Here is a 16,879-nt window from a genome sequence, read left to right on the forward strand (position 1 = left end):
AAAAACACAGCAACTGCTGTGCAACTCAGCAAAACGCTTCATATGGCAACATGAACTAGAGTATTTTAACTGTTAATGACAACGTAATGCAGTTTTAACAGTGCGTGTTTTTTTTTTTCCTTGAAGTTAGTTGAAGCACCATGTGAGAGAGAGAGAGAGAGAGAGAGTTGCATATAATTAGTGTCAGACTGACAGTGTGTATACTGTGGATGTGGGCTACGGCCGACAGTAGCCTGTGTTCAAGCTTCGATTACCTTGCAGTCAAGCCTCCATAGCTTCCTTTTGTGTGAGAAACTATGATATGTATTCAGGTCAAGAATATAGATTTCATTATTGCCAAGCATGCCTTTCTGCTGTGTTTTTATATGCAACATCAACATCAGCGACTTGACTTTCACCACATACTCGTCCACTTTTGTTCAACCATTAGTAGGTAGAAACTTGGCATTTTACAGCATTTTTATACAGACAGGGACCCTACTCATTTAAACAATGTACATTTATTTACTGTCAACTGTTTTCAAATTGACTTTTCACTCATACAGACAGTGGCTTTTTTTCTCTTCTTTTTTTTTTGGACTATTTACTGATGCGGACTAAACTCATCCATGTGATGGAACAGAGAAGAGTGGTTTAAACTCCATCTTCAGAATAGCACCTCACTTATGGCTCTCAGAAGTGGAGCAAAGAATCTCTAAACACAAACAGTGTGTATCGCATGCACTGAACCAAAGCGGTCCTCTTTGCACGGTATATGTGCTGTGTGGCTTTTTCCTATTAGCGATGTTGTCTCGCTCTTTCTGAGCATTCAAGGCTTGATCTTGGCTCTTAGAAAAAAAAAAAAGAAGCCTTTCAAGCGAGCCCCCACCTCACCTCCCTCCCCCTATCATCATGGTGAATAGTCAGTGCAGCTACGTGTTGGGGAGAGGAAACTATGATTTCCGTTTCACAAGTAAAACATGTACCCTTAATAACCTGACCTAACCTAACCAGACCATAGCTATGTATCTTTATAGATTTGTTTGCGTAGCTGACATTGTTTCTTGTCAACTTATCTTGATTACTATCAATTTTTTCGTGTCAGTGTTGGTATTTTTCCTGCGCATGTTGCAGAGCAACTAAGAACCACAGTCAAATGTCAGACTACTTTATCAACAAAGTAAAAACACAGAAATATTTGCAGTACAAAAAGGTTTTTACAACTGAGAGCAGGAACCTTCAAATAAAGCAGTTTGGTTTTACAGTGTGCACATTTATAACAACAGAGTATGGTCAAAATATAAGTTTTGTTGTATATATATATATATATATATTTCTACACATTTCTTATAGGTTTGTAGGTACAGCAGGGCGAGGAAGAAGAAGAAGTATAACACTTTCTTAATTCTTTCATGATTCTGCACAGGCACCTTTTTCTCATCGTTCTCCTCCTAATTTTCCTGATCATTTTCCTCAATCTTTTCCCCAATCTGTATTTCTTAGGGGCTTTTCTACTTGCTGATGTTGTCGATGATGCTGGCCTTGTTGTCATATCGGTTGTTGTTGCTGCTTCATTTTCTGATGTTGTCGATGGTGCTGGCCTTGTTGTCATGTCACTAGTTGTTGCTGCTTCATTTTCTGATGTCGTCGATGGTGCTGTTGTTGTCATGTCAGTTGTTGATGTTGCTTCATTTTCTGATGTCGTCGATGGTGCTGTTGTTGTTGTCATGTCGGTTGTTGATGCTGCTTCATTTTCTGATGTCGATGATGGTGCCGGAGTTGTTGTCACGTCAGTTGTTGATGCTGCTTCATTTTCTGATGTCTTCGATGGTGCTGGCCTTGTTGTCATGTCAGTTGTTGATGTTGCTTCATTTTCTGATGTCATCGATGATGCCGGCCTTGTTGTCATGTCACTAGTTGTTGCTGCTTCATTTTCTGATGTCGTCGTTGGTGCCGGAGTTGTTGTCACGTCAGTTGTTGATGCTGCTTCATTTTCTGATGTCTTCGATGGTGCTGGCCTTGTTGTCATGTCAGTTGTTGATGTTGCTTCATTTTCTGATGTCATCGATGATGCCGGCCTTGTTGTCATGTCACTAGTTGTTGCTGCTTCATTTTCTGATGTCGTCGTTGGTGCCGGCGTTGTTGTCACGTCAGTTGTTGATGCTGCTTCATTTTCTGAAGTCATGGATGGTGCTGGTGTCATGCCAACCGTTGTTGCTTTGCCAGATATTCTCGCCCCGTCCACCTTCAGAATTGCATCTTTTACCCAGCTAATCTCTGGATTGGAGCAAACTCTCTTTCCACGAACCGTCAGAAACCTGCAATAGATATTGAGCTGTTAATGTCAGTGTAATGCAGCTTCATCATCTCCAATTAAGTCAGGTTCAGTAAAGTTAGCATAAAATAACTTCTCCTCACTTCCCTCTAATAACATCTCACCATGAAGATAGTTGGTTCAGATTCTGAAATATTCTACCTCAGTATGTAGAAAATAAGCGTCCCATTTTTTTGTTTATTGGATTTTTAAAAACGTCAGAAGCCCTCCAATGAAATATATAGAAACAATGTTCTTAGTAGCAGAAAATATGAAATTCTCTCCACTCCACTTCTCTCCACTCCACTTTCATTATGTGACTGAAAATCTGTATTAAAGCAAAACTGTCTACATGGTGAAATATCACTAAAGGTAAGAGAGGAGAGATTTGTCAGAATATTACAAGTTACACTGTGAAATTACACGAGTACTTACACTACTGCCTTGATGGGACAGACGCCTTCAGACTGGATGGTGTAATCCTTAATTTGTTTGGGATGAAGTTTGGTGCGGGACCACTGGAGACAACAGTCTGACACCCGTCCATGAGCAAACGCTGTTCACACACAGAGAAAAAAAAAGTAAGTACCATTCATTTTACAGGGACAAACATTAACACTAGAAAATAGTACTTTTTCTTGCAGTACTTACTTGTATGGCCCAAATTAATCCATGCGATCAAACTGAGAAGACTGGTTAAAACCAGGCTGAGCTGCATCTTCAGAGTGTCAGCGTATGTCCTTCAGAGGTGAAACCAAGAACCTTTAAACACACACTACTACTACTACTACTACAGTGTGAATCGCTTCAATGAATCGTCTCGCTGCTTGCTACACAGAGCACTGAATAAAGTTGCCGTGTGCTGTCGTCGCTTTTTCCTTGTACCGATGTTGTCTTTATCTCTCTGTGCAAGCGATGTTGTCTCTGTCTCTCTGAGCATTCAAAGCTTGATCTCACCCTTTATAAAACAGGACGTTCCACCCCCCATCTCACCCCTAACGTTGTTGTGGGTAGTCACTGCAGCCACACAGTGGGGAGAGGAAACTATGAGCTCAGTTTCACAAGTGAAAAATGTACCCTTAATAACCAGACCATAATTTTGTGTCCCGGTGGGTTTGTTTGGCCGGGGCTGACCTTTGTCACCAGTTCTGTCACCTCGGTCGGAAAAGGGTGGATTGCCCACTCCGCGTCATGGAGGAGGTCCTGCCTCAAGTGGAAGAGTTCAAGTATCTTGGGATCTTGTTCACAAATGAGGGTAGGATGGAGCGGGAGATTGATGGATGGATCGGAGTGGTGTCTGGAGCGAAAGAGTTTCCTCCACAAGGTGCCCGGGATCAGCCTTAGAAATAAGGTAAGGACATGGGTCACATAGGAGGAGTTCAGAGTAGAACTGCTGCTCCTCCACTTCAAGAGGAATAAGTTGAGGTGGTTTGGGCATCTGGTAAGGATGGATCCCGGACACCTTCTGTTAGCGGTGCTCCGGGCATGTCTCAATGGAGGCTTCGGGGTCACCCCAGGACACGATGGAGGGATTAAATCTCCTGTCTGGTCTGGGAGCGCCTGGGGATTCCTCCAGAGGAGCTGGTGGAAGTGGCCGAGGAGAGAGTCATCTGGACTTCCCTTTTGAAGCTGCTGCCCTCGCGACCCGGACAAGTGGATGAAGACGATGACAACGACAACCCTCACACTTATAGCAAGAAGTCGACTAGTTGCTGATCATGCAACAACAACAACATGTACAACTCCAAGAAGACAGGTGAGAAGCCCAGTGGGTCATTACAGCAAACTAGCAGCGGATCATCGAGATTGTGGAAATACTTCACTAAAGTCAGTTCTGAAACACAACAAATATACTGCATACTGCTAATGCTAGCAGAGGGCTGATGACTTTCATTCACTAAAGTTATTAGACCTTTAGCAGTTTTACATGGAAACAGCTTTGGTGATATCCTGCTTTATTTTTCATTTTATTTGATTATTATTATTATTATTATTATTATTATTATTATTATTATTATTATTATTATTATTATTATTTATCATGGCTGCATTATCCTATCTAACAACATGGTGTTGATCTATATAAGCTAAACATATGTGTGACGTTGATTCGACTTTCACCACATATTCATCCACTTTAAAACATCCAAAGTCGTTGAACCCTTAGTATGTAGAAACTTGGCATCCTACAGCATCTGTTCTATAAACAGTGTCCTTCAACTCTCTGTCACTGTGGTGGTGTTAGAAACCTGACAGACAGACTCTATATCTGAAAAACACTAAAGGCAAGAAAGGAAAAACATGGTGTGAAATTATATGAACCCTTCCACTACAGACACGTTCAGACTGAATGGTGTTATTCAACTATTTTTTTTTTCAATTCAATTTTAATTATATGGTACCAATAATAATACAAATAGTCTCAAGACGCTTTACAAAATCCAAACTGAAACCTCGAGAGCAAGCCTGAAGGCAATGATGGCAAGCAAAAAATTTTAAGAGGAAGAAACCTTGAGCAGAACCCAGCTCATATGGACGGACCCATCTGCTTAAGGCCGGTCAGGTAGAGACAGAGAAGAGATATGAAATACCTCAAATAAAGATAAACACACATCTGTCATAGATACATACATCTGACTAAAGCAAACACATAGAGTCTGTTGATGATACAGATACAAGGTATAGCTGATGGTGTTACATGACAGAGAATATAGGAGGTAGATGTGTTGGAGCATTGTTCATTCAGGTAGGAGAAGATACCGTACAGAATCTTTATATAAACAGGATTCTTCTTCATCTGAACCATCCACAATTTCCAACATGAAATCACATGTTTCCTCTGTCCGTCTGAATCTTAGTGGTTTGATCTTAGCTCTCCACCATGTCACCCCTACCACTATGGAGGGTAGTCATTGCAACCACTTGGTGAGAGGAGGAAACAGTGAATTCTGTATCAGAAGTAAAAATAGCCATTGTATTAATCAGACCATTAATCTGAATTCTGACAGGTTTGTGTAGCTGACATTGTTGTTAGTCCTTTCATTTAAATCTACCCACCTGCCATATATAACAGGTCTCATTGTTCCTTGATACTGTATGTAAATGATATGACGGCCACCAAGAACCACAGTTAAATGTCAACATATTTGGTCAACAAAACAAAACCAGAAAATTTTCTGAAAAAGTGCTTTATTGTTTACTGATAGCAGAAAGATCCAAATATAGCATTCGCGTCATATATTAAAATAATTACCACAAATAGATATGCTCAACACATCCTTATATACAACAGATATATATTTGTGATTCAGGTTGTCTTGTAGTTGGTGAAATCTGCCAGGTCACTAGTTGGTCCGTCTTTATTCTGTCCTTTTGTTAATGTTGTGGATGGTGCTGGTGTCATGCCAATTGTTGTTACCACTTTGTCAAGCTGCACTTTTTTCTCCCCGTCCCCCTTGAGCCTTTCAAGCGAGCCCCACCTCACCTCCCTCCCCCTGTCATAATGGCGAATAGTCAGTGCAGCCATGTGGTGGGGAGAGGAAACTATGATTTCCGTTTCACAAGTAAAACATGTACCCTTAATAACCTGACCTAACCTAACCAGACCATAGCTGTGTATCTGTATAGATTTGTTTGCGTAGCTGACACTGTTTCTTGTCAACTTATCTTGATTACTATCAATTTTTTCGTGTCAGTGTTGGTATTCTTCCTGCGCATGTTGCAGAGCAACTAAGAACCACAGTCAAATGTCAGAATACTTTATCAACAAAGTAAAAACACAGAAATATTTGCAGTACAAAAATGTGCAAAAGCAGTTTGTTTTTACAGTGTGCACATTTATAACAACAGAGTATGGTCAAAATATAAGTTTTGTTGTATATATATATATATATATATATATATATATATATATATATATATTTCTACACATTTCTTATAGGTTTGTAGGTACAGCAGGGTGAGGAAGAAGAAGAAGTATAACACTTTCTTAATTCTTTCATGGTTCTGCACAGGTGCCTTTTTCTCATATTTTTCCTCCTAATTTTCCTGATCATTTTCCTCAATCTTTTCCCCAATCTGTATTTCTTAGGGGCTTTTCTGCTTGCTGATGTTGTCAATGGTACTGGCCTTGTTGTCATGTCAGTTGTTGATGCTGCTTCATTTTCTGATGTCGGCGATGGTGTAGGCGTTGTTGTCACGTCACTTGTTGATGCTGCTTCATTTTCTGATGTCGGCGATGGTGCCGCCGTCGTTGTCACATCACTTGTTGATGTTGCTTCATTTTCTGATGTCGTCGATGGTGCTGGAGTTGTTGTCACGTCAGTTGTTGATGCTGCTTCATTTTCTGAAGTCATGGATGGTGCTGGTGTCATGCCAACCGTTGACGCTTTGCCAGATATTCTCGCCCCGTCCACCTTCAGAATTGCGTCTTTTACCCAGCTAATCTCTGGATTGGAGCAAACTATCTTTCCACGAACCGTCAGAAACCTGCAATAGATATTGAGCTGTTAATGTCAGTGTAATGCAGCTTTATCATCTCCAATTAAGTAGGGTTCAGTAAAGATAGCATAAAATAATTTCTCCTCACTTCCCTCTAATCTCACCATGAAGATAGTTGGTTCAGATTCTGAAATATTCTACCTCAGTATGTAGAAAATAAGCATCCCACAGCATCTAAGTACAGACAGGATCCTTGTTCACCTGAACAATCCACATTTTTGCTACGATCTGTTTTCAAATGGATTTTTTTGTTTATTGGATTTTTAAAAACGTCAGAAGCCCTCCAATGAAATATATAGAAACAATGTTCTTAGTAGCAGAAAATATGAAATTCTCTCCACTCCACTTTCATTATGGGCGACACTGACTGAAAATCTGTATAAAAGCAAAACTGTCTACATGGTGAAATATCACTAAAGGTAAGAGAGGAGAAATTTGTTTAAAATATATCAAGTTACACTGTGAAATTACACGAGTACTTACACTACTGCCTTGATGGGACAGACGCCTTCAGACTGGATGGTGTAATCCTTAATTTGTTTGGGATGAAGTTTGGTGCGGGACCACTGGAGACAACAGTCTGACACCCGTCCATGAGCAAACGCTGTTCACACACAGAGAAAAAAAAAGTAAGTACCATTCATTTTACAGGGACAAACATTAACACTAGAAAATAGTACTTTTTCTTGCAGTACTTACTTGTATGGCCCAAATTAATCCACGCGATCAAACAGACAAAACTGGTCAAAACCAGGCTGAGCTGCATCTTCAGAGTGTCAGCGTATGTCCTTCAGAGGTGAAACCAGGAGCCTTTAAACACACACTACTACTACTACTACTACAGTGTGAATCGCTTCAATGAATCGTCTCGCTGCTTGCTACACAGAGCACTGACTTAAACTGCTGTGTGCTGTCGTGGCTTTTTCCTACTAGTGATGTTATCTTTATCTGTCTGTGCTAGCGATGTTGTCTCTGTCTCTCTGAGCATTCAAAGCTTGATCTTGCCCTTTATAAAACAGGACGTTCCACCCCACCCAATCTCACCCCTTACGTTGTTGTGGGTAGATATCTGCAGCCACACGCTGGGGAGAGGAAACTATCAGTTTAGTTTCACTAGTAAAAAATGTACCCTTAATAACCAGACCATAATTTTGTATCCTGGTAGGTTTGTTTGTTTAGCCGAAACAGTTAGTTGTCATGTTTGAATCCATCCATTTGCTGGATCTACAACAGTTGTATTTATGAATTTTGCATTCATCTTGATTGGTGTCACTGTTTATGTCTGTTTCCTACCTGCACATTTGTTATTGGTAAAATAAGATGTCGGATTGTCAGATTAAAACATAAAAAACACAGAAAAAAACACAGCAACGGTAGAAAGCTTCATATGGCAACATAAACTAGAGTATTGTTATAACTGTTAATGACAATGCAATGCAGTTTTAACATTGTTTCTGAATAAGTTGGATCTTCAGTCAAGTGGGTACTAAATCATTTCTCCCTGCTGCTCCCTCTAATGGCTTCTAGTGGTGCAGAGAGGTTGTTCACATTCTGAAATATGAGTGCATAGTAGGGGTTGTTGACGAAACAAGCAGAGGTTCATCAGGCATAAGAAACCCATTCTGTCGTGACATGCAGAATATGTAAGTCATTTCTGAAATACAACAAATATAGAGCATACTGCTAGTGCTAGCAGAGGGCTGGTAAATTTCACTGTCTAAAGATATTAGACCTTCAGCAGTTATACATGGAAACAGCTTTGGTGATATCCCTTTTTGTTTTTAAAATCATGGCTGCATTATCCTATCTAACAACACAGCGCTGATCTAGACTGATCGAGAGCTGTGTTGTTGTTGAGTGGAGCAACCGGAACTACAACTTAGCATCAGCAAGTCTCAGGAGGTGGTGGTGGACTACAGGGGGAATCGGAGGAGATTGTGGACTCGTACATGTACCTTGGGGTACACATCAACAATAAACTGGACTGGTCACATGATACAGACGCCCTCTACAGGAAAGGACAGAGCAGGATGTCCTTCCTGAGGAGACTGAGGCCGTTTGGCGTCTGTAGTAAAGTTAATGTCGTTTGTTGCCTGCTCTCTGTGTCCACTTTAATTTCTTTCTGGTCAACTGGTTTTCATAACTTGTGCTGCTGTAACATTTGAATTTCCCCAGTGGGGATCAGGAAAGAATTATCTTATCTTATCTTATCTTATCTTATCTTATCTTATCTTATCTTATCTTATCTTATCTTATCTTATCTTATCTTATCTTATCTTATCTTATCTTGTCTTGTCTTGTCTTGTCTTGTATAAGGTAAATATATCTGTGCACCATGTGAGAGAGAGAGCTGCGTATTATTAGTGTCAGACTGACAGTATTTATGGCGTTGACGTGGGCTAAGGCCGACAGTAGCCTGTGTTCTTTTTTTTTTTGTGTTTTTTTTATTTTTTTATTAGACAATACAATACAGACAATACAGACATGAACAAAGTGTGAACAGTGTGTCTCTGTGTGTGTGTGCACATTTGATAATTACATGTTTACCAGCAAATTATGAATATAATCATAAAGTATTAATAATCACTATTGCATTATTATTACATGGCAATTAAATAGTAATAAATAATAACAACAAAATAATTATTATTACATATTATATTATAGTAAGACTATATAAAGTAATATAGAGCTTCCATTAATAATTAGAAAAATAATAATAACATTAATAAAAAAGAAATGAAACGAAAACAATTAATAATTACAGTGATAATCACTATAATGGAGGATAGTGGGTGGGGAGGAGGAGGGATGGGAGAGACAAATCTTTTATGAGACTGATTTAAAAAATAAAAAATTTATAAATTTTTATGAGGTGTCTCAGGCCCCTACCAACCCACTGGAGATCCCGCAACCTCCAACCCCTCCCAGATGTGGAGCACATGTGGCAAAAGTTTTTTTTTTTTCTGTCAGTGTTGAATGCAAGAAGAATAGCAGTGATATGCTATGTGCTGCATGAGAGCAGTCCAGAGCAGAAGGGGGGAGGACAAGTGGCCGGGAGGGGCAAGGAGACCCCAGGTGAAGGTCCACTAGGTGCAGCCCCGTGGGGACCCAAGGTCTTAGTATAAGAAGACAGCAGCAGTTCCAATAATAATAACCATCATAGTTATATCTGTCATCCCTCCTCCCACTCCTTCTGATGTCTATAGGATTAGTTGGTTTCAATAATAACACTTTGTTTATATTTTGTATAATATATTAATCATATTTTAATTATGAGGTGCAAAGACTGTAGTGTGACATGTAATGCTTCAAGTGGAATTGGCTCTCAGGCATCATGAAGGACTGTTTTGTGAGGATACAATGAGTGGTGACCAAATGGAGAGGGGCTCCCTTGCAGGGTGTTCATTGAAGTCTTCCATAGTCGGTTAAAAGATTTTTTGAGTAATATTTATGTTGTGTTTGGACTTCCAGTTCATGAGGATAGTTTTCTTGGCGATGATCATGGTAGCCTGTGTTCAAGCTTCGATTATCTTGCAGTCAATCCTCCATAGATTCCTTTGGGTGAGAAACTATGATATGTATTCAGGTCAAGAATATAGATTTCATTATTGCCAAGCATGCCTTTCTAACATCCACATCAGTGACTTGACTTTCACCACATATTCATCCACGGTTGTTCAACCCTTTCTACATAGATACTTGGCACTTTACAGCATTTTTATACAGACAGGCTGCCTACTCATTTAAACAATCTACATTTATTTACTATTAACTGTTTTCAAATTGACTTTTCCCTTATACAGACGGTAGCTTTCAACTCTCTTTCACTGTCAGGAACTTGACAGACAGACTCTATATCTGAAAATCACTAAAGGCAAAAAAGGAAAGGAAAGGAAAGGAAAGATTACATGAAACCTTCCACTACTGCCTTGATGGGACAGACACTTGCAGTCTGAATGGTGTAATTCATGATTTGTTTGGTATGAAGTCTGGTGTGGGAGTACTGGCGTCAGCTTGACACTTGTCCACTGGCTGAAACAGGTCACACATATTTAGGGTTGGGCACAAGAATCGGTTCTAAATAGGAACCGGTTCCTAACATCTGGTTCTGGAACCGCAGGGGCGTCACTGGGAATTACTCTGTGTCAATTTGCATTGATTATTCTATATTTTAATCATATAAATTAACTACAAATGAAAATCAGAACAACATAATCAGTTTCTGTAGGTATTTCCCAACACTTGTATCCCCCCTCCATATCTTGAAATGTAGTATCTCCCAGCCCCCCGACCAGACGACGGAGGTCAGACCAGGGTCATTATTGTTATTAGTGCTATTTGTTTTGCTGAGCTAATTAACTAAAATGAAAAGAAAGCAGATAATTTTAGAGTCATTTTTTATATTACAAAAAAAAAAAAAAAAAAAAAAAAAAGCCAGGTGATGAGACCAATTTTGCCCTAGCGGCGGAGGGAGGAGGACCACGTAGTGAAGGTGGGATTGGGGCTGTTAACGAGGCTGTTAACGGCTGTTAACGAGGCTTTTAGGCACTCCAGCACCTGAGCCTGGTCGTTAATGCTAACAGGGTGAAAGAGGCTACATGCGTGGAGGCTGAGAACTTCTTGAATTGAATCTGAGATTTCTGAGTCCCCACCGATTTCTCAGATTGAAAGAGCTGCATCAGACTTGGACGATAAGGAAGGTCAAGGCCCAGATGAGGGCGCGGGCGCCAGTACAACTACAGCAGTAGCAGCCACTGGGTCAACTGGAGCAGAGAAGAAGGATATTAGGCGTCCTCGTTTGACCCACTTCCCAAATAGAAATGTAAGACGCCTTAATGTCAGGTTTTATCAGGAATATGACTGGGTTGAATATTCTGTGCAAGAAGATGCAGTTTATTGCTGTGCATGTCGTCATTTTGGAGGAACTTCAACTTTAGCAGGTGACAGGCATGGACTGCACGTGTTCATAGACACTGGATACACATGTTGGAAGAACATGAAAAATAGCTTGGTAATAGCAATAGCTTGGTCTAACTTTAAGGCTGTAATCGGTGGACGTAAGGAATCTATCAGAAATGCCTAAAGGTGCATTTGACTGAATGGATCAATGGGTATGTAGTTAAATGTTTGTGTGTGTCCATAGTTACGTTAGCGGGATGCGTGTGAGACTGCATTTGAAAAAGTTCAAATTTTCCTAACCACACAGATAAGCTATGTAGCAGACTTTTGTGATGATTATTTGCTGGGCATGTATATTGATTGATACTGTAGTTAAGTCATGTGACTAGTAACCTTGCCATACCTTTGCTTTGGCTGAATTGACGCCACTGCGGAACCATTAGAAAGATGTATAAATTTGGATTTTTCTTGTTTTCGGTTCATAAATGCCCGCACTAGTTTGTTTCTGGGGTTTGTATTACTCCACTTGCTGTGCTCTGTTTGTTTCCCGGAAACATGCTAGTAAGAACACTGTCTGAACATGGACTGCAAAAAAGGCCGCTCGAAACTGTGGCTTCATTTTAATTTGAAAAAGGACAGATTGTTACAGTGCAACACCTGTGAAAAACGTATTATAGCCAATGGAGGATGCACAACAAACATGACAAAACACCTTCGCCTGCATGGTATAATAATTAACCGGTTCATTCTTCAGGATATCAACAAACTGCAATGTCATCTGCAATGTACGCGATGCCGTATGAGGGAAGAAAAAACAGGCACGCAGCTCTCACAGCAAGTCCCATGTCGGACCTCCCGCTGTGAGAGCTGCGTGTCTGTTTTTCCTTCCTAACGTTGCAGTTTGTTGATGACCTGAAGAATGGACCAGTCAATCCGTCTTTCAAAGGTGTGAATAGATAAATCACTGTGTCTGCACAAGCCCGTACTGCGCCAGGTCTCTTTTTCTCGACAAGCGCTGCTGACAATGTGGAGATTGTTAAAGCTGTTAACACAGTCGCCATGTGCCTATTATGATTGTTACCATTTGATTTGTTTGATTGAAAAAAAGGAACTTTATGGGAGTAGACCAAAACTTGTTTTTGAGCTGAAGCTACAATATATCATCTGTCAGGCCGTCGAGTCAGAATGTAACAGGGCAACATCAGAGCGAAAAACCGATAAAAATCAGATAAAATCCCGGGTCGATTGTGAATCGTTGACCCAGGTCAACCCTTTCACATCGAGCGCTATATACATGTTTTTTATGGGTTACACCCACCTGTGCTGCAGCTCTTTGTCTTTTAGACTGTTGTCAACTTGTATTGTTATTTCAGCAGGTTTCAGTTTTACAGTTACAGTTAGGCACCTTCCCTTGTAATTGAATACCCAGTTACAGTACAGCAACCAAATTAAACTGTATCAAGTTAACTGACAATGTGAATAAATAAAAACAGCCTGTGTAATAATGGCCTTTTCAAATGAAAAAAATTCTCTTGTGAAATATTTGTGACCTGTTGACCTACACCTTGAAGAATCGGAATTGAGAATCGTTTAGAACAGGAATCGAAATTGAGAATTGGAATCGGACTCGTTAAAATCCAAACGATGCCCAACCCTACACATATTGAAAGAAACAGTATGTTTAGCGTTAGCTTCTTCTTTTTTTTTTTTTAAGGAGTATTTACTGGTGTGGACTAAGCTCATCCATGTAATGAAACTGACTTTCAGAAGTGGAGCAAACATTCTCTAAACACAAACAGTGCACTCTTTGCACAGTAGATGTGCTTTGTGGCTTTTTCCTACTAGCAATGTTGCCTCTGTCTTTCTGAGCATTCGAGGCTTGAACTTGCCTCTTAAAAAAAAAACCAGAAGCCCTTCCAGCGCGCCCCCACCTCACCTCCCTCCCCCTGTCATCATGGTGAATAGTCAGTGCAGCCACGTGTTGGGGAGAGGAAACTATGAGTTTCGTTTCACAAGTAAAAAATGTACCCTCACTAACCTGATCTAACCTAACCAGACTATAGCTGTGTAACTTTATAGATTTGTTTGTGTATTCTTCCTGCACATGTTGCAGAGCAACTAAGAACCACAGTCAAATGTCAGAATACTTTATCAACAAAATAAAAATACAAAAGTATTTTTCTGCAAATATTGCAGGAACCTTCAAATATAGCGTTTTTGTCTTACAGTGTGCACATTTATAACAACAGAGTATGGTCAAAATATAAGTTATGTTGTATATATATATATATTTCTACACATTTCTTATAGGTTTGTAGGTACATTCTGTGTCTCTCGCGGGCGTCTATTTCTTATCCTCTTCCTCCTAATTGTCCTGATCTTTTTCCTCAGCAATCTTTTCGCCAATCTGGGGGGTTTGCTGTTTGTTGATGTCGTTGATGGTCCTGCTTTATTTTTTGATGTCGTCGATGATGCTGGTGTCCTGCCAGTTGTTGTTGATGCTGCTTCTTTATTTGATGTCGTTGATGGTGCTGGCCTTGTGCCAGTTGTTGATGCTGCTTCATTTTGTGATGCTGTGGATGAAGCTGTTGTTGTGCTAGTTGTTGTTGATGCTGCTTTATTTTGTGAAGCTATGGATGAAGCTGTTGTTGTGCTAGTTGTTGTTGATGCTGCTGTATTTTGTGACGCTGTGGATGAAGCTGTTGTTGTGCTAGTTGTTGTTGATGCTGCTTCATTTTGTGACGTCATCGATGTGGCTGGTGTCGTGTCACTTGTTGATGCTGCTTTATTGTTTGATGTTGTCGATGTGGCTGGTGTCGTGCCAGTTGTTGTTGATGCTGCTTCATTTTGTGACGTCATCGATGTGGCTGATGTCGTGCCAGTTGTTGATGCTGCTTTATTTTCTGATGCTGTGGACGGTGCTGGTGTCATGTCAGGTGTAGTCGATTCAATATGTTCCTTTTCTGACGTCGTGGACGGTGCTGGTGTCATGTCACGTGTTGACGGTTCTTCATTTTCTGATGCTGTTGATGGTGCTGGTGTCGTTCCAACTGTTCTTCTGTCCACATTCAGCATTGCGTCTTTTACCCAGGGAGTATCCGGATTGGAGCAAACTCTCTTTCCACGAACCGTCACAAACCTGCAGTTGATATTGAACTGTTAATATCAGTGTAATGCAGCTTTAACATTTCAGCTCATTAAATCAGGTTCAGTCAAGTTCAAAAAATAACCCTCTAAGGGTATCTCGCTGCGAAAATGGTTCATTGAGATTTTGAAATATTCTACCTCAGTATGAAATATTCTACCTCAGTAAATTAGCATCCTACAGAATCTCTATAAAGACAGGGTTCTTGTTAATCTGAACAATTTTCCCACCACCATAAAGTTGCTCCAACTGGCATTTTTTGGGGGAAACTAAAATTGTTTGCATGATTAAATATTACTAGGTAGATGAAATTCAACTTCATAATAAACTATAGTAGTTGAGACATGGCCTTATATGTTATGTGAAAGAGAACTTACACTACTGCCTCGATGGGACACATCGCTTCAGACTGGATGAAGTAACTCGTGATTTGATTAGGATGAAGTGTGGTGCCAGACCACTTTATACAGCAGCTTGACACAGTTCCATGGGCTGAAACTGTTCACACAAGAGAAAGAAAGAGTAAGTACTATACATGATGTTGAGTGACAAACGGTAAGTTTTTTTTGTAGTACTCACTTGCATGGACCAAACTCATCCACGTGATGTAACAGAGAAGAGTGGCTAAAAACAGGCTGAACCGCATCTTCACAGTTTCACCTTGTTTACGTCTTTCAGCGGAGAATCTTTCAAAACTAGTTCTTCAGCGTATATCACTCGCAGTAAACGGTTGCTTGATTTCGCATATATATCAGAGCACTGGCTCAAAACAATCTTAGTTTACATGGTAGAGGTGCCTTGTGCGTTCATGGCTCTACCCACTAGCGATGTCGTCTCTTTGAGCATTCAAGGTTTCATCTCCCCTCTTATACAATAGAAGCCCTTCCGGCGCTCCCCCACTTCAGCTCTGTCACAGGCGAGGAGAGTCACTGCGACCACGCGGTGGGGAGAGGAAACAGTGAGTTGAATTTCACAAGTGAAACATGACAAACAGTCCGTTCACCACAGCTCTACCCACATTTACAGCAGCAGCATCACTGAAAAGTACAAACACTTTCCCCTACACTCACTATGAAAGCCACAAGTCGCATTGACTTTAAAGGGGGATTGAAAAGTTTGTAAAAAAGAAAAATGCGTTGGACTTAATTTTTTATTAAAGTGGAACACGGGGAATTACTCACAATAAATCAGTTGAGATGAACTTTGACAAACTCTTATCAGGAACATCAGTGCCAGCTTTATCTCTTTCATGCGGTTGTGATCGACAAACGCTCGCTTCGGTGCAACATCTGTTTAATGTCTCTGCACAAGTAGCTGACATCATCATGTCAACGGTCAGGCATTTATTAGAACGTTACTAGGAGCTGAACCTGCAAAACCTCAACCTAAAGCCATCGCCTTCTCACTTGTAATTTAGTGGTTAACACTGATGGCACCCAGCGCCAGGGTCTGGCTTCCAGTCTAGCTCGGACCTTTCTGGGTGGAGTTTGCACGTTCTCCCTGTTCTCCAGGTACTCCGGTTTCCTCCCACCTCCAAAGACATGCTCGTTGGGCTAATTGGTGACTCTAAATTGACCCTATGCATCAACATGTGCCATGATGTCAAAGCAAAGTGTTCCGTGGTTTTTGTTTTACTTTCAGAATAAGTAACCTCTACAGTTATGAATGACCTTTGGTGAAAGAAGTAAGAAAAGCACACACAGGAAGGAGTGGGCATACTGTATTCAGGAGGCAGCACGTGTCAGAACTCCAGTTTTATACCGGCAGTCACCCACTCAGTGCTCAGGTGTTTACACAATGTAATGGGCTCGAGTTAAAGTTTGAAATAAAAAATAAGATGATGGATTAAGTAAAAAAAAGCAAAAAACGCGCGCGCGCACACACACACACACACACACACACACACACACACACACACACACACACACACACACAAAAGAGATGCTTTGAAATCCATTCAAGGAAATGTTGAGATACAACAGGTGTGAATCAGAGAAGAAGAACCCCTGATGCATGTCAGCCAGCACATCGTGACACCA

The 16,879-nt window shown here is 40.5% G+C and overlaps 3 protein-coding genes across 4 annotated transcripts; all 3 read right to left on the minus strand.

Annotated features, from left to right (window-relative positions):
* Positions 1-1,131: 1,131 nt before the first annotated feature.
* On the minus strand, positions 1,132-3,210 carry LOC125010215 (mucin-5AC-like). The gene is made up of 3 exons (XM_047588622.1): positions 2,945-3,210; positions 2,729-2,849; positions 1,132-2,297 (listed from the first exon to the last, which is right to left on the minus strand). The coding sequence occupies exons 1-3, from the start codon at positions 3,009-3,011 to the stop codon at positions 1,316-1,318; spliced, it is 1,170 nt and encodes a 389-aa protein (XP_047444578.1). The 5' UTR covers positions 3,012-3,210; the 3' UTR covers positions 1,132-1,315.
* A 2,988-nt stretch (positions 3,211-6,198) lies between these two features.
* LOC125010217 (integumentary mucin C.1-like) lies at positions 6,199-7,760 on the minus strand. Its single transcript, XM_047588625.1, has 3 exons — positions 7,493-7,760; positions 7,277-7,397; positions 6,199-6,781 (listed from the first exon to the last, which is right to left on the minus strand). The coding sequence occupies exons 1-3, from the start codon at positions 7,557-7,559 to the stop codon at positions 6,217-6,219; spliced, it is 753 nt and encodes a 250-aa protein (XP_047444581.1). The 5' UTR covers positions 7,560-7,760; the 3' UTR covers positions 6,199-6,216.
* A 6,066-nt stretch (positions 7,761-13,826) lies between these two features.
* LOC125010216 (cell wall protein DAN4-like) lies at positions 13,827-15,740 on the minus strand. 2 transcript variants are annotated; one of them, XM_047588624.1, is made up of 3 exons: positions 15,420-15,740; positions 15,218-15,332; positions 13,827-14,834 (listed from the first exon to the last, which is right to left on the minus strand). In XM_047588624.1, exons 1-3 carry the CDS (start codon positions 15,484-15,486, stop codon positions 14,000-14,002), a joined length of 1,017 nt encoding a protein of 338 aa, XP_047444580.1. In that variant the 5' UTR covers positions 15,487-15,740; the 3' UTR covers positions 13,827-13,999. The 2 variants fall into 2 exon arrangements, with proteins under 2 accessions (XP_047444580.1, XP_047444579.1); XM_047588623.1 differs by having other exon boundaries at positions 15,218-15,338; positions 15,420-15,736.
* Between the last annotated feature and the right edge of the window lie 1,139 nt (positions 15,741-16,879).

Source organism: Mugil cephalus, chromosome 7 (genome assembly GCF_022458985.1).
Source record: "Mugil cephalus isolate CIBA_MC_2020 chromosome 7, CIBA_Mcephalus_1.1, whole genome shotgun sequence".
In the NCBI taxonomy this organism is placed as follows: Eukaryota; Metazoa; Chordata; class Actinopteri; order Mugiliformes; family Mugilidae; genus Mugil; species Mugil cephalus.